The sequence below is a fragment of the Tamandua tetradactyla genome, chromosome 1, assembly GCF_023851605.1.
Source record: "Tamandua tetradactyla isolate mTamTet1 chromosome 1, mTamTet1.pri, whole genome shotgun sequence".
In the NCBI taxonomy this organism is placed as follows: Eukaryota; Metazoa; Chordata; class Mammalia; order Pilosa; family Myrmecophagidae; genus Tamandua; species Tamandua tetradactyla.
This window is the reverse complement of record NC_135327.1, coordinates 146,701,226-146,725,251: the sequence shown is the minus strand read 5'-3', so window position 1 is coordinate 146,725,251 and position 24,026 is coordinate 146,701,226. Positions and strand designations below refer to the sequence as shown.

The window sequence follows — 24,026 nt, the reverse complement described above, 5'->3', positions numbered from 1 at the left end:
TACTTGTGAATATGTTACCTTACATGGCAAAAAAGACTTTGCAGGTTTGATTAAAATTGAGGACCTTGAGATGGGTAGATTATACTGGATTATCCAGAGATAGTCAGTCTAATCACATTAGTCCTTAAAAGGGAAGAACTTTCCCACCTGTGGTGAGAGAGAGAGAGAGATTTACTATGGAAAAAGGGACAGAAAAATATAACATTTTTGGTTTTGAGGATGGAGGAAGGAGTCAGTAGCAAAGGAGTATGGGCAGTCTAGAAGCAGGAAAATGTGGGGAAATAGATTCTTCTGTAGAGTCTCTAGAAAAGAACCCAGCCCTATCAACACTGATTTTAGCCTGCTAAAGCCTGTTTTGAACTTCTGACCTACAGAACTATAAAATAGCACACTTGTTTTAAGTCACTAAAACTGTGCTAGTTTGTTATAGCAGCTATAGAAAACTAATACATGTGGGTACATCTGTTGTCAAAACCCATCAAAATGTACATTTAAGATCTAGTCACTGCATATAAGTTATAAAAAAAGAAAGAAAAAGACAAAGAACCATAATTCACACCATAAACGAAAAACAACTCAAAATGGATCAAAGACTTGAATATAAGAGCTAGAACCATCAAACTCCTAGAAAAAACTGTAAGGAAGCATCTTCAAGATCTTGTTTTAGGCAATGGTTTCTTAGGCATTACAACCAAAGCCCAAGCAACAACAACAAAAAATAGATAATGGGACCTCATCAAAATCAAAACTTTTGTTCCTCAAAGGACTTCATCAGGAAAATAAGACAACCTACAGAATGGGAGAAAATATTTGAAAACCACCTATTTGATAAAGGATTAATATCCAGTATTTATAAAGAAATCCTTCATTTTAATAACAAGAAGACAAACAACCCAATTAAAACATGGGCAAAAACCTTGAACAGGTATCTTTCCAGAGAAGAAATACAAATGGTCAGAAGGCACATGAAAAGATGCTCAACATCATTAGCCAACAGGGAAATGAAAATCAAAACCACAATGAGATACCATTTCACACCCATTAGAATAGCTGCTATTAAAAAAAACAGAAAATGACGGGTATTGAAGAGGATGCAGAGAAGTAGGGACCCTCATACATTGCTGCTTCATGCATTTTACTGTAAGATGATGCAGCTGCTGTGGAAGACAGTTTGGCAGTTCCTCAGAAAGCTAAGTAGAGAAATACCATATGAGCCAACAATCCCACCACTAGGTTTATACCCCAGAGAATTGAAAGCAGGGGCTCAAACAGATATTTGCACACTGATGTTTATAGCAGCATTACTTGCAATTGCTAATTGTGTCCACCAACCAGTGAATGGATAAATAAAACGTGGCATATACATATAATGGACTATTATCCAGCCGTAAAAAGAAATGAAGTCCTGGTACGTGCAACAATATGGATGAACCTGAAAGACATCATGTAGAGTGAATTAAGAGTAAAGACAAATATTATATGATCTCACTAATTTGAAACAATTAAAATAAGCAAACTCAAAGAGTCAGAAACCTGAATATAACTTACCAAGGGATGGAGTGGGGATAAGGAATGGTAAAGTAAGGCTTAACATGTACAGGATTCCCATTGGAATGATGGAAATGCTTTGGTAATGGATTGTGGGTAATGGCAGCATAACTTGTGAACATAATTAATGGCACTGAAATATACATCTGAATATGATTAAAATGGGAAATGTCAGTTTGTATATATAGTAACAGAATGCATTTTTTAAGGAATCCAGGGAATACACTAAGCAAACAGTGAACCCCAAGTTAAACCAGGGACTTTAATTAATAGTGCAATTATAAAAATGTTCTATCATCATTCATAACAAATGTTTCACACCAATGCAAGTTGTTGATAGCAGGGTGGTATATGGGAATCCTGTATTTTATTCATGACTGTTCTGTAAACCCACAACTTCTCTTAAAAAAAAATAAATAAAAGATTATACAGTCGAAGCCCCCTTCGATATCCTCCCCAGTAAGTTTCCTCCCTCTCTACAGAGGTAACCACTAACCTAATTTTCTTGTTTATCATTCTATTCGTGTTTTATAAATTTGCCATATGCCTATGCACTGAAAGCATGTTTACCATGATCTTAAACTTTATATAAATGGAATAATATTGCCCTTACTCTTTTGTAATTTGTTTTTCACTTCATTTGTGTTTGTGAGATGAGTTCATGTTGTTATGTGCAGTTCTAATATGTTAATTTTCAGTATAGCCTGGAACCCCATTTTTTAAAAATTATTATTTATTTTTTGCATGGGCAGGCACCAGGAAACAAACCCAGGTCTCCAGCATGGCAGGCGAGAATTCTGCCCGCTGAGCCACTGTGGCCCACCCTGGAATCCCATTTTATGAGCAAAACATAATTTCCTTATCCATTGTCCTGTTAATGAACTTCTAGGATTCTCCCTTTGCTATTACAAACATTGCTGCTATGAGTATTCTTGAATACATGTCAAAGTCTCGTAAGGATATGTTGTTAAGAATGGAATTGCTGGGTTTCAGAAGATATGTATCTTCAACTTGGCAAGATAATGCCAAGCTGCTCTCTGTTGTGAGTGCCCCAGTTTACACTCACAGCTGTGTACTCTACTACACAGTAGTTGAAGAGTCCCCATTTCTCGACATTCTCTGGGACCCGTGGCATTTTTAGGCATCTCATTTTTTACCATCTGATTGGCAAAAGTAGATTACCTTAAGCTTCAGGAACTTCATTTGCTTGGGCCCCTTCCATGGCCCTCTATCTAATTTTGTATTTGTAATTTTTTCTTTTTCTTTTTTTTAAAATGAGACCCCAAGCTACATAAACTTTAGGCCCCATCAAACCTATATCCATCCTTGCTGATGGGTGTGAAATGTACCTCATTCTGGTTTTAATTTACTTTCCCCTAATTACTAGAGAAATTGAACATCTTTTCATAGATTAATTGGCACTTCAAGTTTTCTCTTCCGTGAACTCATAGTTCACACTGAGTTATTTCCCATTGTCTCATTGATTTGTAGAAGTTCTTTATGTATTCTGAATATTAATCATTTTTAAGACTTATTGAAGCTAATGTCTTGCTTGCCTAGTCTGGAGTGTGTCATTTTTTTCATAGTGTCTTTTCATGTTTTAATTTAATAAAGATTTATGAATCTTTTCCGTTATAGTATATAAATACAGTCTTCTAACTTAAGAATTACTTTGATCCCAAGGTAATAATGGTATTTTTTTCCTTTAAAAGTATAATATTTTTGCTTTTTATGTTTAGGTCTTTAGTCAACCTGAAAACTTTTTTGCGCATATGGAGATCTAAATTTTATTTTTCCATGTGGATAACCAATTGTCTTAGCACTATGAATTGAAAAGTCCATCCTTTCTCTGCCGAAACGCAAACTCTATCATACAACAAGTTTCAATATACGTTTTTTGGCTTTCCCATTCCACTGGTATTTTATTTCTCACAGTACAAATATAGCTTTGTAATAAGTCTTTAATATCTGGCAGAGTAAGTCTCCTCACTTCGTCGTCTTCAAAATTATCTTGACTATTCTCAGCCCTTTGTGTGCTTCCCTACAATTTTAGGACAAGCTTGTCCAGTTCCAGGAAAAAATCTTTTGGATTTTTATTTTGCAATAGCATTTAATGAATAGGTTAATTGGGGAGAACATCATTGTGATAATGGTTTTACATTTTCTCATGTCTTTTTTTGTCCCTTAATGATATTTTGCAATGTGTCCCATAAAGTTCTCTCGCATTTTTACATAAGATTTATTACATAACTTTTTTTTTCCATAGCTTTTGTTGCTTTTACCAATGGTTTCTTTCTTTTTATTTGGTTATTATCAGTATATAGGAATGCTATTGATGTTTGTTTAGCGTGTATGTATCAACTTTGCAAAACTCTTACTAGTTCTAAAATAAGTCATTTTTAAATCTCACCAATGGCTCTGAGTCGTTACATTTATCTGTAATATTTTCCAGCAACCAAACCTAAATCTCAATTTGATCAATGCACAGTGGCTCTGAATCAATGTTGAACTTTTTTTTTAATAATCAAAAGCATTATAACATGATCGTTAGAAAGCATGACAACTGGGGTTAAGATTCCTGGGGTCTGCCGCCCAGCGTCATGGGGTTGACGAGAGCTGGCCAGTGAGGTAGTGCAGGGTCCGCAGCGCTGTGCTCTGCAGACTAGCAAATCCACATGGCTGGGAGCTTCTGCAAGTCCCATTTCCCCTAAACAGATGAGGAGAAAACTTTGAACATCTCAGGGAAAAGTACAAGATTGAGAAGCTGACCTGTCCGGGATGCAGCACAACTAACAAAGCTCCTGCAGGATGAGAAGATGGCAGCAGCTGCTCGCACCACCAGGCCCTGATAATTTCCTGAGTCGCTGGGAAATATTGAGAAGCACATTTCGGAGAACAAATTTAAGAAATCCCCAAAGATTGTTGACTTTGGGCATTATACATGATGCCCAGTGAATGGAGGTGGCTTAAGTATGCATTCACTGAGAAGTAGATTGGCGAACAATGGTGTATGCATATGATTGAATACTGTGCTGCTACAAAAAGGGATAAAGTTGTGAGGCATGCAGCAATGTGAATGAACCTGTGGGACTTTGGGTAAGGCAAAATAAGCCAGAAACAAAAGAGCAAATATTGTATTGGCTCATTTGGAAAATACTTACAAGAAAACAGGGGCCCAGATTTGTAAACTCTTAGAGTGGTTCACATTTAATCTGGAGCAGTAATTGTTTTATCTAGATTTTGTTTTATATATGTATAACCTGGTTTTTAGAGATAAGAATGAAGCCAATCAGGTTGGAATTAAGACAACTTAGAATACACAGGTAAGGAAGACATTGTATATATTTTAGAACTTCATCTACTCTTTGAAATCAAAGGAAGAAAGGTTTATTTTGTCCAGAACCTAAATTTTCCATAACACATAATCTAACTCAACCTGTCTGGATAGATCATTTAAGCACTCCAAACACAAGGAGCCCAGAATAAGAATAAGGACCTTTAATCCTGTGTAGCTTAATGTAATGCCTGGATACATCCAAGAGTATATTAAGCAGATGATCAAAAAGTACTAGCAAAGTCCCTTGAGGGATGGAAAAAAAAAAAACCAAAATATTTAAACTTTACCACTAGGCAAACCCCTGATACTGTGCCAAACATCAGGGACACCCAAATCAATAGGCCAAGCCCTTGATCTTGAAGCTTGCTCTTGTGAAGCGTTATATATGTAGCAGAGGTTAGTCTACCTATAGTTATGCCTAAGAGTTACTTCGGAGGACCTCTTTTGTTGCTCAGATGTGGCCTCACTTTAAGCCCAACTCTGCAAGTGAAATCATTGCCCTCCAGAGGTGACCAATGACATCCAGAGATGAAAGTCTCCCTGGTGATGTGGAAGACAACTCCCAGGGATGAGCCTGGCCCTGGCACCATGGGATCAACAATGCCATTCTGACCAAAAGGGGGAAAAGAAGTGGAACAAATAAGATATCAGTGGCTGAGAGTTCAAATTGTTGAGAGGCTACTCCAAAGGTCACTCTTATACAAGCTTCAGTTAGACATTGCTATCTATCATAACTTGCCAAACCCCAACCCAAACCATTCCTGCCAATCCTAAAGAACACCTGGGGCATTATATAAGATTCTACAAAGGTTCCATGCACGCAGGTAGCTTTCCAGAAACCTACTACCTCCAGATGGGTCCCTGGACCAGATACGTCCTGAAATGCAAAGGGGCCAGCCTCTCCAGGACATCAACTAGTTCCATCCCCCTATCCCATATTATCGTCAGCTCTTCCCAACATGAAAATCTTAGAATGGGCACACCCCAAAAACCCCCAAGGAGTGGAAGAAAGATCAAAGGTGATGTGGAGTTATACAGAGAAGGTTGGGTTTAACAACTACATATGATTGCTCAATCACTAAATTGGTATTTCTTATAGTCTCCAGTATCTTAGAGCAGCTAAAAGTAAAAACCTAAAATTGTGAAATTGTAACCCATACCAAACTTTGAAATCTGTTCTACAACTAGTTGAGAGGCGTTTTGAAATTTATCGCTTTTTTGTATATACGTTATTTTTCACAAAAAAGAAAAAAAAGTTGATTGTGATGATAAGTGTACAGCTATATAGTGACATTGTGAACCATTGATTGTACACTTTGGGCCATTACGTGGTATGTGAATATATAACATGTATCAATAAAAAAATTAATTTAAAAAAAAAGAAAGCCCCAAAGGCCGATGCAGCCAGCAGGAAGACGGTGCAGACAGCAAGCCCAAGCCACACAGTGACTGGGAAGCAGGGAAGAGTTTGCTTTGCATCTGTGGGGACATCCTGCAAGGCCTGGCTGTGGTTCCCCTGGAGAACTTTGATCCAAACTATTTGATTTGGAAACTGAGTTGGTGGAGTAGGTGCAACTTCAGATACCCCTTTCCTAAAAGGCTTAGGAAAGATGGGGAAATACTGTGTCTTTTTGCCCAAGGTTTGGATAAGTAGTTAATCTTTTGTTTCAGTTCTGGTTTATGGGGATTATTCTTCAGTTTAAGTGTTGCTAAGGGTCACTTGTAGGTCTTGACACTTCTCAAACCTGTTAATAAGACTTCCCTTTTTGGCTTCAGGCCAGATCAATAAAAAAGGACATAAATGAATTGGAGTCCAAGGAATATGACATAGTAAAAGATAGTTCCGCCATGTAGGACCTCTGTCACACACATTTAAAATTCTATCTTTGCATATTGGAACATCAACAGAGCTGGTAGTTAATATAGTAGAGACCATGGATTTACTCTTTTATCTATTTCCCTTTGTGATATTAGAACAAAGATAGCTATTGGGTACAGGAATAGAATAGAGAAAAATAAAAAAAATTTAAAAGTAAAGGCATGATATAATTGATGCTACACCTAATTCAATTACACAATTAGCACATGTATGTATCAGATTTTAAAATACAGGCTAGATTAATTTAGAACAAATTCTAGTTTCCTGTCCAAATTCTTTTGGAATTGTGTTGTATCAAATATAATTTTTTCATTTAACTGTCATTCGCCCAATATTTATGGAGTGGCTATTCTGTGATAGCTTCATTCTAGATAGTGGGAATAGAGTTTTGAATGAGCTAGTCAAGGTCCTCGCAGAACTTTCCTTCTAATGAGGAGCCAGACATTAAACAAATATTTTAATTGCAAAAATAATTTTATATTTTTAAATAATGATGCTATCATTGATTAATACAGGATGCTATGAAAGAATACCATAAGCGAGACTACTTAAGATTGGGAAGTAGAGGGAGCTCTGAGAAAGTGGCATTAAAGCTGAGTAACAGCTGGACAGAGAAGGAGGGAGGTGAATATTCGAAGCAGAGGGAACAGTGTATGAAATAAGTTTGGCATATTCAGGGAACTAAAAGAAGCTACTGTGGTTGCAGTGGAGAGAATGATGGTGAGGGGGTGGGGCAGATGAGGTTGGAGAGTTAGATAGGGAGGTAGCATGCAGGAATTAGGAGGCCTTTTATCTGAACTGTAATCATCAGCCCCTGAAGAGTTTGAACAGTGGAGTAGCATGAGTAGATATAGGTAGTGAAGGGTCTGGGAGAGAAAAAAGAGGAAGCAAGAAATGCAGCAAGAAATAGCTACTTTGAGAAATGGTAGTGGCTTAGGCTAGGGAGATGAGAGTGGCGAGAAGGAAAGCCATGACTTCAGGATATATTTTAGAGGTAGATTCAGCAGCACTTGGTGATGGCTTGGCTAGGAGTAGTGAGAAGGTTTGTGAGAAGTATCAAGGGTGGTTCCTAGGTTTCTGACATGAGAGTGGTAGGTGTTCTTTACTGAAATAGGGAAGACTGGAAATAAAGCAGATAGGGAAAATTTGGATGTGTCAAGTTTGAGAGACCTGTGCAGCATCCAAGCAGAGATGTTTGGTAGGCAGTTAGATGTATGGGTCCGAAGCTGAAGATAGCAAGTCAGAGTTGGAGTTAGAAATTTGGAAGTCACTGGGAGCGTTGGGATTCTTATTTAGGATAAAAGGATAGAGAGAGGGAAGAGAAGGGAGTCCAGGATAGAATCTTGGGAAATGCCCCCAAAAAAGAGTCAGACAGAAGAGGATTTGGCAAAGAAGTCTGAGGTGAATAACTTAGAGCCATAGGGTAAAAATTTTTTTAAACAGTTTTAAAAGAGGGGACCTCAAGAAAAGTAGTCAGCAAGGTCCAATGCTCAGTTTATGTAAGACAAGGATTGAAAAGTGTTCATTGGCTTTGGTTTATTGCTCTTAGGAAGAGTTGTGGTAGAGATATAAATTAGAGTACAAATAAGAGCCTGTCACCTGGAATTGGGGGAGCTTTCCTAACAAAGGTCTTTATCATTCCAGGATTTAACCTATACATCACACTTTTGCAGCTCATAAAAGTTCCATGGAGTCATCCAGCCAAGAAGCAACTCCTCTAAACTTGTAACACTGTTAGGTACGGAGATAACCCTTGCTAAGATTTTTTTTTTTTAATTTCCACGTGCATATCTGTTGGGTAACTCTCTGCGAACCAATGAGATACACACACACATGCACACAGGTGCAATGAGTGATTTAGTCTTACAAGGAACTTGAAGAGCTGTTGTCATCACTTCTGCTGATTGGAGTCTCAAAGGTCAAGACCACATTGGAGTTTTTTTCCATTGTGGTAAAAGTTAATGAAAGTTAATTATTAAAGCTGACAGGAAGGTTATTTGCCCACTACCTTATATAATCTATATATAGACATACTTATACCTATGGATGAATTCAGGAGCTGTAGACTCAAGTGGATGGAGACTATGTCTTAGAAATACTGGGATACTTTTCCATTGTTGCTGAACCTCAGTAAGCGTATATCAGGTAGGAACCAATTTTATGAACATTTTACTCAGACTGGCTTCCTATTTCTTGAAAATAGTATATATTCTGAAATCAAAATCTATTTAGAAGTTACTGGTGTGTTCTTTGGTTTATTCCATGAGCATGACTATTTTGAACTATTCCACTATCAACAGGCTAAAATGTACATCTAGAGCACTCACAATGTGAACAAATATCTGAATAGCCTTCAGTTTGACAAGTTAATAGTTGTATGCATTGCAAAAGCTTAAATAACCTTTTCAAAAATAGCAGGAGTTTTTGCCTTGTTTATTCAGATAACTCCTTTAACTCTCCACCCAAATCTGCGTTTTTAGGTGTGCACTGAAGGTTGGCAAACAAGCAAGCTTTAGGAAAAGTTTTCCTTAGGAAACAGAATCATCTTTTAGAAGGGCTTTTTAAAGACCATCTGGTCCAGAAGCAAGGGATAACTTTGCCAAATACCCCAGAAAGTCCAAGATTAAAGAGAAAGGGGGACAAGAGAAAAGAAAAGAAAAGCAAGAAGGATAGAAAATGAAAAAGTAGGAAAGGAGATAGAGAAACAAAATTGTCCTTGGAAAGTGACAAAGTGACCTATGCCACCAATAATATACGAGCAGGGGCCCCTATGCCATAGATTACCTCTAACCCAATAAAATTCATTTCATTCTTTCAAATGTCAAAGAAAGATTCCACAGCTTTCTTTAAATGTGCACGTGAGAGACAACTTATTAAATCATTGGATTAAATAATTCTCTTTTCCAAGGTAAATTTGTAATTTCAGAGGCACAAAGTAGTGCATTGGCTACATAGAGATCACTCCTACTGAGAAATTAGGAAGCAAATATTTGCTGTTCAGAAACCAGTAGCTTAAAGTGGGTTAATGCATACTTTATCTCTTCCATTCCATCTGGATAAATAAATAAATATATAAGTAAATGGAAAAAATGTATGTATGTTATGCCTCCTGCATAACCCATATACAACTAAGAACTGTAAGCTTGAAAAATAAGAATGGATCTTTTTTTAATTACTGAAATAAATTAATCAAGTAATAACTTAGTACACCATCCCTCCACAATGAAGGTCATTGACTCTCCAAACAAAGAGAAAAGAGCTTCTCTTTCATTTTGTTGAGGAGGACAGATGAAGATAAGCCAGGCTACTTCAAAGAGATTGAGCCTTCTGCTACCGATTTTAGTGTGTAAGGTTGAGTAGGGTCATGGGGTTAGGGCTCTGATGCTCAAGGGAATGGGCACTGTGGGTGCCTCATCTGTGGCTCTGTTCCCATGCCTTGTCTTTTTGGGGAAAAGAGCTAATGGGGTCCCCACATCAACAAGCCAGAATATAACAGAGAAGAGCAGGTAATGGAGAGAATTGGTTACTCATGAGACCCAGGTTCTAGTCTTGGCTCTGTCATTTGTTTGTTGTGAGAGTTCTCTGACCTCAATTTCTTCATCTCTAAGGTGGTGGCATAATAATACCTACCTTCTCTGCCTACTTCACAGAGCTTCATGGTGACTTAAGGGAGATAATTGAAAGTGCTTTTAAAACCACAAAGCCTTACAGAAATGCAAGGGATTCTCTTTATTCTTGCATGAGCCTACTGTGTCTGAAACTCAAAAGTCCTTGCCATGGCACACCTTAACATTTCTCTTCCGGTTTAGCCTTTTCTCTGACAAAGGCTTCTGGTCCAGCTTTTGTATCCCTCACTATCTTTTGGATATGATTTTCGCATTCCCCACTACTTTCTTATCACCTCTTCCAAACTGACCTATCTGTTCTTCAAATCTGACTCAAGACCTTGAGATTCCTTCATGAGACTTTCATCACCACCAACCCACATTCACATCCCTTCTTCTTTCAATTTGTCTGTAATTATTTTGGACACTCCTCCCATGTATGAAAATATTTATCATATATATATATGTATCTTTTGTTCATAGTTTGATTTCTTTTGACAAGCACTTTTGAACACTTACAGTGTTACAAGTACCAAGCCAGAGAAGGAAAAGATAATTAAGACTTGGGTCTTGACCTTAGTTTTACAAGGGAGAGAAACTTGTAAACAAATTATGGCAATCTGGTACAATATAGAATAGAAATATGTACAAGGTACAGAGAAGTAAATGATTAACTCCCTGGGGAGTCCATGAAGGCTTTGCAGCATCTTCTCTTACACAAACCGCATCAGGAACTGATTTCCTGACAATAGGTCAATAAATGTTTGTGAATGAATGAAGGAATGAGTCAATGGTCAGGGACAATTGAGTATTTTAAAGGATGAATTGAAGTCTCCCAAGTGTTGGAGGAGAGGAACACAGACAACAAAACTAAGTGCAAATGTATGAGATGTTGTGATAGGAAACTACTATAATTGTGAAGGAGGAGGAAGAGGAGTGAAGAAGCCTGTGAGAAGGGCCACAGCCTAAAAATGAAAGGTCTTGTAGCTTGTACTTTTTGCACACCCCAGTGAACCACTGAATTTTTCTTAAGCCAATGGAGTAATAAAATCAACTTTCTGTTTGATAGGTAGATGATTAAAAACTGAGTTAAAATAAACATGGTCTGTTCCCTTGCCTACTTCTGAATATAAGCTACTTCTGGATACGAGCTACTGCATAACCCATATATAAGTAGTGGTAAACAGCTACTTCTGGATACAAGCGCAGAATAAACATGAAGTGAAGTTATGGAAAAGTTGGCCCCACTAAAATTTTCAGACAGGTTCTGGTTGACTTTTATCATGTAAGCATAGTTGTAAATGGAGTCTACACAGTCAATATTAAACTCAGTCTTGAGATCTTTATCTAGGAAACAAAGACTAAGTCTCCTCACATCCCTTATGTTCAGTTATGACAGCAGCTCTACAGAGGGTAATGACAACCATTTTCCCAGTAGAAAAACTAAAGCTTGAATCTCTCGCCTGTAAATATACAGTTAAGCAATGGCGAAGCAAAGATTTGAAGCCAGGTCTACTTACCTGCCATGGTCTCCCTCTTTTATACTGCATTTCTTAACTAAATTAGGTTTTATTTGTTTTTTTTCGGCATTATGGATAATGTAATAAGAAAACTGATACACCAAAAGAACTAAGTTCCCAGAAGATATTAAGACGACTATAACTGTATGTCACATAAATAGACTTCTTGAGTTAGCAATGCAAGACACACGTTATGTTCTTGCCCGTGAAGGACAGTGTGAACTACAGTTGTGTGAATTACAAAAAAAAATATCCAAAACTTTTTCCCTTAGCCATCTTGCCTTGGGACTCTCTGTGAGGCAACTGTCAGCACACACCCCTAGGATCTTTGTTCCAGTCCCACCACCTGTGAACACCTCCTGCATGTCTGCTCAGCCCTTCTCTCCAGCAAAAGCCTCTGGGTTCAAAAACATCCTGGAAGGGTTTGTGTGGATGCAAATAGCTTGTCAAGGATCATCGCTAGATGGTAGGAAAACATAGGACTGTTTTTCATGTTTGAAATGATAATGGGCCTAGTCTATTTCTCCCAAAATAATAGCTACTCAGCTCAGGTACTCAACTATGAGGTAATTTAATGAATTAATGGCTCTGCTGTGTACAAGTAACTGAAGCACACAGGAGTCACAGCATTTAGCTAGAAATCACTGCCTGCTCCAGCAGCTCCTCATCCATATCAGCACAGAAACTCCCTACCCCACCCCTTACCATCCTAGTGCATCATCTCCCTGCTTCCATTCAGCTTGACGCCAACCAGAATGTGGGGCTTTTTGTGCCCTTGATTCCTGTTTCCTCTTCACTGCTGAATAGGGTCCCTCACAAGGTGTTCATTGGAGCAATTATTCTGCTCGTTCTCCGGCCTCTCTCCTTCTCCCCCAAGCACAGTTAGCAGGACTGCCATATTTCCTATTGCCTGACTACTTATTCATGAAACAGGGCTGGCTTACCTCTTATTTTTTACTGATTGGCTTAGGGACATGCGGAGATCAGTGAAAGGCGTAGTGTTTCTAGCAGATTTCAGACATGGTAAGCATTTTTCAGTGAAGTCTCCATGAAGCCCCTCCTTAATTTGAATAGTTTCTGAGGTTGGTACCATAGAGATGCCACCTTGTGCAAGAATGGTGGATGCATTCCCAGGGAAGCCTGAGAGATGCTCCTCTGCACACCTGCTTGCCTCTTGGTTTTAATTACCATTAATTAAAGACAAATACTAGTATCACCTATGAATGTCTTGGTTTAAATAAGTCGTTTCCCAGTGGAAAGCAGACCCCTGAGGCTAGAACACTGAAGAGATAAATGTCAAGGAACAGAAAGGTCAGGGCCACCAGACACTTCTCAGTGGAGCGGGGCAGGCAGCGTGCAGTCCAGATGGTGACACTCAGTGCTACAACCGCAGGTTGGCAGTGCATGGACATGGGGGGAAGGGCGTGCCCATGACCGTCTCTAGAAATATTGAAAAGTTATTAATAAACTGAAATCATAATATTGGGAAAGCCAAACTTCAGAAATTGATTCCAGGTTTAGATTTCTTTTCAGAACCAAAATGAAGAGGAAGACAAATGGGTATGACTAAGCCACAGCACCAAGATGTGTACATTTGTGTGTGTGTGTGTGTGTGTGCATTTATATAAATAAAATAATTTATACCATAATGGCCAAAAAAGTTTAAAAAGCACATTATATACAAGGAAATAAAAATGGAATGGTATACAATTATGACTTGACCTTCTAAAATCATCAGAAGTAACTAGTCTGAGAATGAATTTCAATCCCCCCAAAAGCCACCGATACCCTAAGGAACCTGGAAAGAAATTTGGGCCCACAAGATAAATTGGAATATGAAAAGGCACACATTAAAATGGGTGTGATACTTTAAATTGGAATTGTGATTCTAGGAATCAAAAGAATTTGTTTCCAAGAATTGCTGGAGAAAAGGTAACTTGTGCAGGTAAATAAAATTAAGAAACTCTCTTTTGAATTGCCAACTGCAGTAGGTCATTCTCAAGAATTCTAGGAATGATTAAATGGAGAATGACATTAATTTATGACCATCTGGAACTTCATCAGAGGCACTACCAAGGCGCTTGGCTCAGGGACTCACAGTGTGTGTTACACATGGAATGTAAGGCAGCGAACTTTTAGGAGCAGGGATAGAAGCAGGAAAGAAAAACAAAACCAGAATGTGTCCCTCAGGCCTTCCTCTCTAAATTCTAGAAAGCTATCTTAAGCTGTCCTGACTCCTGCCCTTTGGGCGCTCTGCTTACAGGCAGTGCTTACATGAGAGGAGGGTGTTGCTTCCAGTCTGTGGCAGGATGGCGACAGTTCAGCCCTTGATCCAGCTGGAGATGTGAGGGGATCACCCTCAGAGGAGGAGGCATACTAGAAATGGAATTATCTCTGCCACCTTTGTCACTGGCTGATCATTAGAACTTGACTCGGCAGAGTCAAACCCTCAACAACGAAAGGAAGAAAAACGTGTCTTGGATCCTTTTTTAAGGAGGAGAACTAATGAGTTTCTGTGAACTCCTTGGTGAAAACATGAGTAAAGCAACAAAAGAATGTAATATTTGTTTCTTTTTTTTTTCCTTCTTCCTATCCCTGGCAGCATCTGACAGAAATAAAAACACACGGTACTTGAATCTTCTTCATCCTAAGGATGACTAAGTTGGAAACCTCCCAGGATTAAAGCCATTCTTGAAAAACATTCTAGACAACCTTTGTAAGAGTGTCAATGCCTCAACTATATATCCATATAGTTATTAGTGGTGAGCAGTCATAGTTTATAACTGGCAACAAAGGACAATAAGCCATGCCATGCACTGCGATAGGCGTGGCATCTCCATGAGTGCATTCTTCTGGCAGTGGGAAGTACTACAGAGTTGGCGGGGTATGACAGCAGGAAGTCGGGGGGGGGGGGCTTAGGGAAGGGATGAATTGGGGAGACGGGACAAGCAGCTTGGTTCTGCAAGGAGGGGGATGGCTCAGAAATAACGGTGAAGGGGATCTAAAAGTCACAACAAGCACAAAGGGGCTCAAATTCTGGAGGTCAAGCCAGAGGGTACAGCAGAAGCACCACATTTTGATCAGTCAGGGTCAGTACAGAGTGAATTAGAAGGGCCAGGGAACTGAGAGGTGGGGGGTAGGGAAGTGGGTGGTGAAAGAGAGATCAGACAGGGCCAGGAGTTGGGGCCAGCATCTGATTCCTCGTTATAACCTAGAGCTCTGCAAACATGCTGAAAATCCCTTGAGCTATGAGAAAGCACTGTGTTAAGAGGTGCAAATCTAGGGTGAGATAATTTAATTTTACAAAACTGTGATCAAGGCAGGGAACAAAACTGTGGGTAGTAATACCAAACTAGTATTAGAAAAAAAAAATGGTTATGTTCATATTGGGCAATAAAGAAACCGCATGTTGTAGAAGAAATAGCAAGTAAAATCTGAAAATAGAGGGCCATGGTGGCTCAGTGGCAGAGTTCTCACCTGCCATGCCAGAGATCCGGGTTTGTTTCCTGGTGCCTACCCAAGTGGGAAAACAAAATCTGAAAATGAAACTAGCTTTTTTACAAAATTATTTTTATTTGTTTATTTATTTTTAATTGGAGAAGATGTGGGTTTATAGAACACTCAAGAGTAAAATACAAGATTCCCGTATACCACCCTATTATTGATACCTTGCATTGGTGTGGTCCATTTGTTCCAAGTGATGAAAGTACCTTTTTATAACTGTACTGTTACTATATGTTCCATGGTTGAACTTAGAGTTCACTATGCTGTGCAGTTCCATGGATTTTTTTTTTTTTTTAGTTCCGTTTTTGACACACTTCTAGCTGTATGACCTGAGGAAGACTACTTAGCTTTATGGAGGAGTAGAGGTGGGGAGTGCTAAGATCTTCTCATTTGTAAGAAGAGGATAATAATAACAATAATAGTAAGCCCCTCAAATATTATGAGGGCTAAATGGGTAATGTGCATAAAAAGGGTTTGTAAAGTTCTGCTAAATTAATTTTTTTAAGTATAATAAAAATAGTATTGACTGGACCATGCACCGCCCCCACCCGAAAAAAATATACGGTTGAGATAAGAATAAAAAATTTAAACATTCTGTGCAGAAAATGATAACGGTAAAAATCATCACTGCCATTTAGTGAATGCCTATAGCATGTTAAGGGCAACGCTAGATGTTTTGAAAATATCATTTAATCTCTACAGTCACCTTGGAACTTGGCATTATGATCATCATTATATCGATGAAATGCAGAGAGATGAAATACTTTGCCCAAAGTCTACCCTTAAAAAGACCTCATCACTATTGAGCTAAATAATATCTCATGTCATTGCTTCCACAACTATTAATTGTAAAACTCCCAGAAACAATAAGAAAACAAATGGGTAGTATCTGAATTACACAAATTAAAAACATTTTATAAGGTATGACAAGCATTTTGACGATTACACTGGAACTGTCTTGACCAGAGTTAGGGGCAGGGACTAGATTTTAAACCTAATCTCTCCCAGTGCTGACCCAGTGCCATAATTTAGGAAACTTATTTTAGAAAAAAAAATTTAAGTAAATTCCTTATTTTCAAGAGACAAGCTCACTATTTACAAGTGAAATATTGACTCACTGATCAGTAAACTGAATCAACTTATTACTTTTTGGAAATCTTTTTTTTTTTTTCAACTAAATGAAAGTTTTTGTTTACTTACCCAAAGAAGCCCTGTCCAGCTCTTTAGAGTAAAAATTGATATCACGGTGGCAAAGCACAATCAAAATCCCTTAATCCTGTCTCTTTTGATCTGAAAAAGGTGGTAACGTTCAGTTCGGAGCTCACTCATCTGTAAATTGCATCACATTATCTCTGAGTTATTTAAGAAGCAAGGTCTGTTTGGTTCCAGGCATTTTAACCTGCTAAAGGCAAGAAGAAGGGTTCGCCACATAGTTCCCAGGGTCTTCCACTTGCCGCAACCACCAAAGAAAGCAAAATGATTGAAACCATTGGGAATCAATACATTGTGGCCAGGCCAGTGTATTCTGAAAATGCTTTTGAAGAAGAACATAAGAAGAAACACAGATATCATAAGTCATTTCTGGATCACCTCAAGGCATATTGTAGGTAAGACATTTTCTAAGGTATTGGCACTGGCAATAAATGAAGCACTTTCACCTAAATTTTCACGCTTTCAAACTCTCCTCTTTGGGTCTAGCCCACAGCCTACAGATTGCACTGGCTTCGCAGAGCCTTTTCATCTTTGGCTTCCACACCTCCTTCTCCCTGCTAGACTTGGAAAAGTAGTCTCTAAAAGGAGCACTATCTCAGCTCTCAGTACAGTCTTTCTGACAAAGAGATCAGGACAGGGGCAAATCCTCAATAAAAATGTTGCACAATTCAAGCTAAGGATGACAAATGAGCTCTAATACAGCTAATGAAAACCAGCATTTTTCTTTAAAAAAATCCTTTGGCCAAGGTGTTGGTTGATATGGATGAATATTATATGATACGGTGAATGTTAGTGAGCGTGAAAGTGCTAGTTTAATTTTTAATATATTAAAATCCTTACCAATATACTTACCAGTTCTTCTAATTTTCCACCTACAATTAGGTGTTACACTTAACTTTTGGTATCAGTTGACTGACCTGTAACTTTCCCTGTTTTCAGCTGTTCCTCACAAAAGGCCAAGAGAATTGCTCTTTCTTTGTTCCCCATAGCATCTTGGCTGCCAGCATACCGGATAAAGGAATGGTTGCTCAGTGACATTGTTTCTGGTATCAGCACGGGGCTGGTGGCTGTATTGCAAGGTAACTTTTAAAAAATTTTAATGAGATATAATCCACATAACATAAAATTCACTCTTCTAAAGTATACAATTCAGTTGCATTATAGTATATTCACAAGGTTGTGCAACCACATTTCATCATGTCACAACATTTCATCATACCCCAAAAGACTCTTATCCATTAGCACTTTTCATTCACCCCCTTCCTGAAGCCCCTGTCAGCCACTAATCTACTTTCTGTCTCTATGAATTTGCTTGCTCTGGCATGCCGTATACACCGAATGATACAATATGGTGGCCTCTCATGACTGGCTTCTTTCAATTAAGATGTTTTCAAGGTACATCTATGTTGTTGCGTGTATCAGTACCTCATTCCTTTTTATAGATGAGTAACATTCTATGGTATGCATATGCTGTATTTTGCTTATCCATTCACCTGTTGATGTACATTTGTGTAGTTTCCACCTTTTGGCTATTGTGAATAATGCTACTATGAATTTTGATATACAAGTATCTGTTTGAGTCCCTGCTTTAATTGCTACATCATATGGTATGTCTATGTTAACTTTTTTTATTTTTGAACCTCGTTTTTTTATGAGAGAAGTTGTGAGTTTACAAAACAATCAAGCATAAAATACAGGATTCCTGTGCCCCACCCCACTACCAACACCTTGCAATGATGTGAAACATTTATTACAATTGAAGATAGCATTTTTTAAAAATAATTATATTATTTTTCACAGTAGTTACATTTGTTATAGTTGATGAAAGATTATTAAAATAGTTCTATCTATTGTTCATTATTTACACTAAACGTATTTTTCCCATATACCACCCTATTATTACCACCTTGTTTTAGTATTGTACATTTGTTATAAATCATGAACGACCCTTCTTATATTAAATATAGTCCAACACCTATAATAGAGTTCATTGTGTTTTACAAGCCCTGTTTTATCTTTTAGTTTTTATTCTACTAATATATACAACCTAAAGTTTCCCCTTTTAACCACATTCATCCATACATTTCAGTGCCATTGATTATTCTCACTATAATGTGCTTCCATCACCACTATTCATTTCCAAACCTTTACCATACAGCCTAAATGGAAATTCTGTAAAGTTAAGCATCACCTCCTCATTCTCTAACCCCGGTCTATCTCCTGGCAACCTGTATTCTAGATTCTAACTCTTAGAGTTTGTTTATTAGAATTAGTCCATAATAGTGGGATCATGAAGTATTTGTCCTTTTGTGTATGGCTTATTTCACTCAACATAATGCCCTCAAAGTTCATCCATGTTTTCATGTGCATCAGGACTTCATTACTTTTCATGACTGAATTATATTCCATTGTATTATATACCACATTTTTTTTATCCATTTGTTGATGGTCACTTGGGTTGCTTCCATCTTTTGACAATTGTGAGGAATGCCACTATGAACATCATTGTGCAAATATCTGTTCGAGTCCCTGCTTTCAGTTCTTCTGGGTATATACTTAGTAGCAGGAATGCCAGATCATGTGCTAATTCTATACTACTAAGCTCCCTGAGGAATCACCAAACTGTCTTCCATAGTAGTGCACCATTTCACATTGCCACAAATAATGAATGAGTGTTCTTATTTCTCTATATCCCGTCTAATACCTGGTATTTTTTGTCTTTTTTTTACCATGGGCAGGCTACAGAAACTGAACCCGGGTCTCTGGCATGGCAGGCGAGAATTCTGCCACTGACCCACTGTTGCACTGCGCTGTGTTTTTTGTTTGTTTGTTTGTTTTTTCAAGAGCAGACATTCTAATGGGTGTAAAATGTATCTCATTATAGTTTTGCTTTGCATTTCCCCGATAGCTAGTGAACTTGAGCATCTTTTCATGTGCTTTTTAACCATTTGCATTCCTTTTTTTGAAAAATCTTTTCTATTCAAGTCTTTTGCCCATTTTTTAACTGCTTTATTTGTCTTTTTATTGTTAAGTTGAAGAATTTCATTATATATTCTGGATATTAAACCCTTATTGGATATGTGGTTTCTAAATATTTTCTCCCATTGAATAGATTGCCTTTTCACTTTCTTAACAAAGTCAAGCACGAAAGTTTTAAATTTTGTTGAGGTGTCATTATTTTTTCTTTCATTGCTTATGTTTTGGGTATAAAGTCTAAGAAACCATTGCCTACCACAAGATCTTGAAGATGTTTCTTTACATTTTTTTCTAGAAGTTTGATAGTTCTAGCTCTTATATTTAGGTGTTGGATCCATTTTTAGTTATTTTTTGTATAAGGTGTGAGATAGGGGTCATCTTTCAATCTTTTGCATACTGATATTAGTTCTCCCAGCACCACTGGTTGAAGAGATCATATTGTCTCAGTTGAGTGGACTTGGCAGCCTTGTCAAATACCACCTGGCCATAGATGTAAGGGTCTATTTCTGAACTTTCAATTTGATTCCATTGGTCAATATTTATCTTTATGCCAGTACCATACTGTTTTGACCACTGTAGCTTTGTAATATGCTTTAAAGTTAGGAAGTATGAAGTCTCCAACTTCATTTTTTTCAATTTTTTTTTCTATTCAGGGCTCCTTATACTTCCAAAGCAATATGATAACTGGCTTTTCCATTTCTGCAAAGTAGGTTGTTGGAATTTTGTTGAGAGTGCATTGACTTAGTAAATAAATTTAGATAGAATTGACATCTTAAGAATATTTAGTTTTCCAATTTATGAACACGAAATGTCCTTCAATTTATCTAGGTCTTTGATTTCTTTTAGCAATGCTTTGTAGTTTTCTTTGTACACGTTCTTTACATCCTTGGTTAAATTTATTCCTAGATAATTGATTCTTTTAGTTGCTATTATAAATGGAATTTAAAAATTTTCCTCCTCAGATTGTTCATTACTAATATATAGAAACACCACTGATTTTTGTGTGTTGTTCTTGTATCCTGTCACTTTGCTGAACTCATTTATTAGCTCTAGTAGCTTTGTGGTGGGTATTTTGAGGACTTTCTACACATAGGATAATGTCATTTGCAAATAGTGAATGTTTTACTTCTTCCTTTCCAATTTGGATGCCTTTTATTTCTTTTTCTTGCCTAATTACTCTGGCTAGAACTTCTAACACAGTGTTGAATAAAGTGGTGCCAGTGGCATCCTTGTCTAATTCTAGATCTTAGAAGGTATACTTTCAGTCTTTCACAGTTGAGTAATTTGTTTTGAGTTTTTCATATATGCCCCTTATCATGTAGAAGAATTTTCTTTCTATTCCTATCTTTTAAGGTGTTTTTATCAAGAAAGAATGCTCGATTTTGTGAAATGCCTTCCCTGCATTGATTGAGATGATCATATGATTTTCCCCCTTCACTTTGCTAATGTGGTGTGTTACATTAATTGATATTCGTGTACTGAACCACTCTTGCAAACTTGGGATAAACCCACTTAATCATAGCATATGATTCTTTTAATGTGCTTTTGGATTTGATTTACAAATATATGCCGAGGATTTTTGCATTTGTATTCATAAAGGAAATTGGTCTGTAATTTTCCTTTCTTGTGGTATCTTTATCTGGCTTTGGTATAAGGGTGATATTTGCCTCATAGAATGAGTTAGGTAGTATTCCCTCCTCTTCAAGATGTTGGACGAGTTGGAGGAGGACTGGTATTAATTCTTCTAGGAAGGACTGGTAGAATTCACCTGTGAAGCCATCTGGTCCTGGCCTTTTCTTTGTTGGAAGGTGATTTAGTTTGCTAAAGCTGTTGGCATGCAATACACCAGAGATAGACTGGCTTTTATAAAGGGGATTCATTCTGTCACAAATTTACAGTTCCTCAGAGGAAAGATGGCTGGCTTTCCTCTGGGTTTCTCTGTCACATGGGAAGGTGCACAGTGACATCTGCTGGCATCCTCTCCTGGCTTCTGGGTTCAAACAGCTTTCCCCAAGATGTGTCCTTTCTGCATCTCCAAATGTCTGGGCCTAAGCTCCTGAGCTCTCTCCTCACCTCTCTCTTTTAAGCCTCCATCTAATTAAATTAAACATAGCTCAGTGAAGAAGACACTCCACTTAGTCGACCACAGATGAAATCAGACATGGATGAATTTCACATGCTAATGATTTAAGTCCACAGCAACAGAACAACTGGGCACCATCACCTGGCCAAGTTGACAACTAAACCTAACAATTCCAGAAGGTTTTTGATGACTGATTCAATCTCTTTATTTGTAATTGATCAGCTGAGGTCTTCTATTTCTTTTAGAGTCAGTGGAAATTGTGTGTTTTCAGGAATTTGTCCATTTCATCTAAGCTCTCTAATTTTTTGACATACAGATGCTTATACTATCCTCTTATAGTCCTTTTTATTACTGTGGTGTCAGTTGTAATGTCCCTCTTCTCATTTCTGATTTTATTTATTTGCATCTATTCTTTCTTTTTCAGTCCAGCTAAGTTGAAATCACTTTTATTCATCTTCTCAAGGAAATAATTTTTGGTTTTGTTGATTCTCTTTTTTTTAATTTGGTTTATTTCTGCTCTGATCTTTGTTACTTCTTTCCTTTCCTTTTGCTTGCTTTGGGATTAGTTTGCTGTTTTGTTTTGTTTTGTTTTTTCTAGTTCCTTCAGGTGTGCAGTTTGGTCTTTGATTTAGCTCTTTTTTCTTTTTTAATGTAAGTGTTTAGGGCAATAAATTTCCATCTCAGTACTCCTTTTACTACATCCTATAAGTTTTGATATGTCGCGATCTCATCTTCATTGTCTTGAAATATTTACTGATTTCCCTTGCAATTTCTTTTTTGACCTACTGATGGTTTAGGGGTGTGTTGCTTAGCATCCACATATTTGTGAATTTTCCAATTCTCTGTCATTCCATTATGGTCAATGAAAGTGCTCTGTATAATTTCAATCCTTTGAAATTTATTGAGACCTTTTTACTTGACCCAACATATGGTCTATCCTGGAGAATGATCAATGAGTACTCGAGTAGCCTCTTGGATGGTTTTTGCCCAGCCATTGCAGCCCTTTAGCTGTTTCCTGCAACCCTGAGGGAAACACTGAGTCTTTAAATCTCCATCACCTCCACCCTTGTTCGGGCCAGGGTTGAAACAATAGCTGCTGCTGCTTTTGCCTAGGACGGGTTGAAACAGTAGTTGCAAGCTGGAACCCAGCAATCCATCTTTTTTTTTTTTTTTTTTTAATAAACAACGAACAGACATACAAACATTTTGACATGGTTACAATCAATGGCTCACAATATCATCACATAGTTGTGTATTCATAACCATGATAATTTTTTTGAACATTTGCATCTCTCCAGCAAAAAGAAAGCAAAAATAAAAAATTCATACATGCCATACCCTTTGCCCTCCCTTTCATTGACCACCAGATTTTCAACCTACTCAATTTATTTTAACTTTTGTTTCCCCTAATATTTGTTTATTTTTTATCCATATTTTTTACTCATCTGTCCATACCATAGATATAAGGAGCATCATACAAAAGATTTTCACAATCACACAGTCACATTGCGAAAGCTATATCATTATACAATCATCTTCAAGAAATGTGGCTGCTGGGACACAGCTCTACAGTTTCAGGACTTCCCTCTAACCACTCTAATCATCATAAACTAAAAATGGGATATCTATATAATGCATAAGAATAACCTTCGGGATAACCTCTTGACTCTGTTTGAAATCTCTCAGCTGCTGACACTTTATTCTGTCTCATTTCTCTCTTCCCCCATTCAGTCCTGAGGTTTTCTGAATCCCTTGACAGTAATCCATCTTTGCTGATCAAAAGCTGTGATCAATTCAGAACCCAGATGTAGGGAAGACATTGTCTATATTTTAGAACCTTACCTACTCTTTGAGACCAAAAGAAGAAATGTTTATTTTGTCCAGAACCTAAATTTTCTATAGCACATAATCTAATTCAACCTGTCTGGATAACTCATTCAAACAATCAAAACACAGGGAGCCCAGAATAAGAATGAGGGCCTTTAATCCTGCATAGCTTAACATGATGTCTGGATACATCCTAGAATATGTTAAGCAGATAATCAAAAAGTATTGGCAAAATTCCTTGAGGGGTAGGAGAAAAAAATTGGAACTATTAAACTTTACCAACAGGGAATCCCCTAATATGGTATCAGACATTAGGGTTGAGGGATGATCTTGAGGGTTACTCTATGAAGCTTATGTATGCAGCAGAGAAGCTTAGCCTATCTATAGGTATGCCTAAGGCTTACTTCTGGATGACCTCTTTTGTTGCTCAGATGTGGTCTCACTCTCTCTAAGACCAACTCTGCCCTCCCCCCTACATAGGACATGACATCCAAGGGTGAAAGTCTCCCTGGTGGCATGGGAGATGACTTCCAGG

General features: G+C 37.7%; 1 protein-coding gene across 1 annotated transcript in view; it reads left to right on the top strand.

Moving 5' to 3' along the window:
* Positions 1-8,809: 8,809 nt before the first annotated feature.
* The window catches only part of SLC26A3 (solute carrier family 26 member 3), a 41,162-nt gene continuing 25,945 nt past the window's right edge, over positions 8,810-24,026 (top strand). Inside the window, exons 1-3 of the mRNA XM_077165531.1 lie at positions 8,810-8,909; positions 16,783-17,000; positions 17,545-17,684. Of these exons, the coding sequence (XP_077021646.1) occupies positions 16,870-17,000; positions 17,545-17,684 (271 nt within the window). The 5' untranslated portion in view covers positions 8,810-8,909; positions 16,783-16,869. The remainder of the gene's footprint in view (positions 8,910-16,782; positions 17,001-17,544; positions 17,685-24,026) is intronic.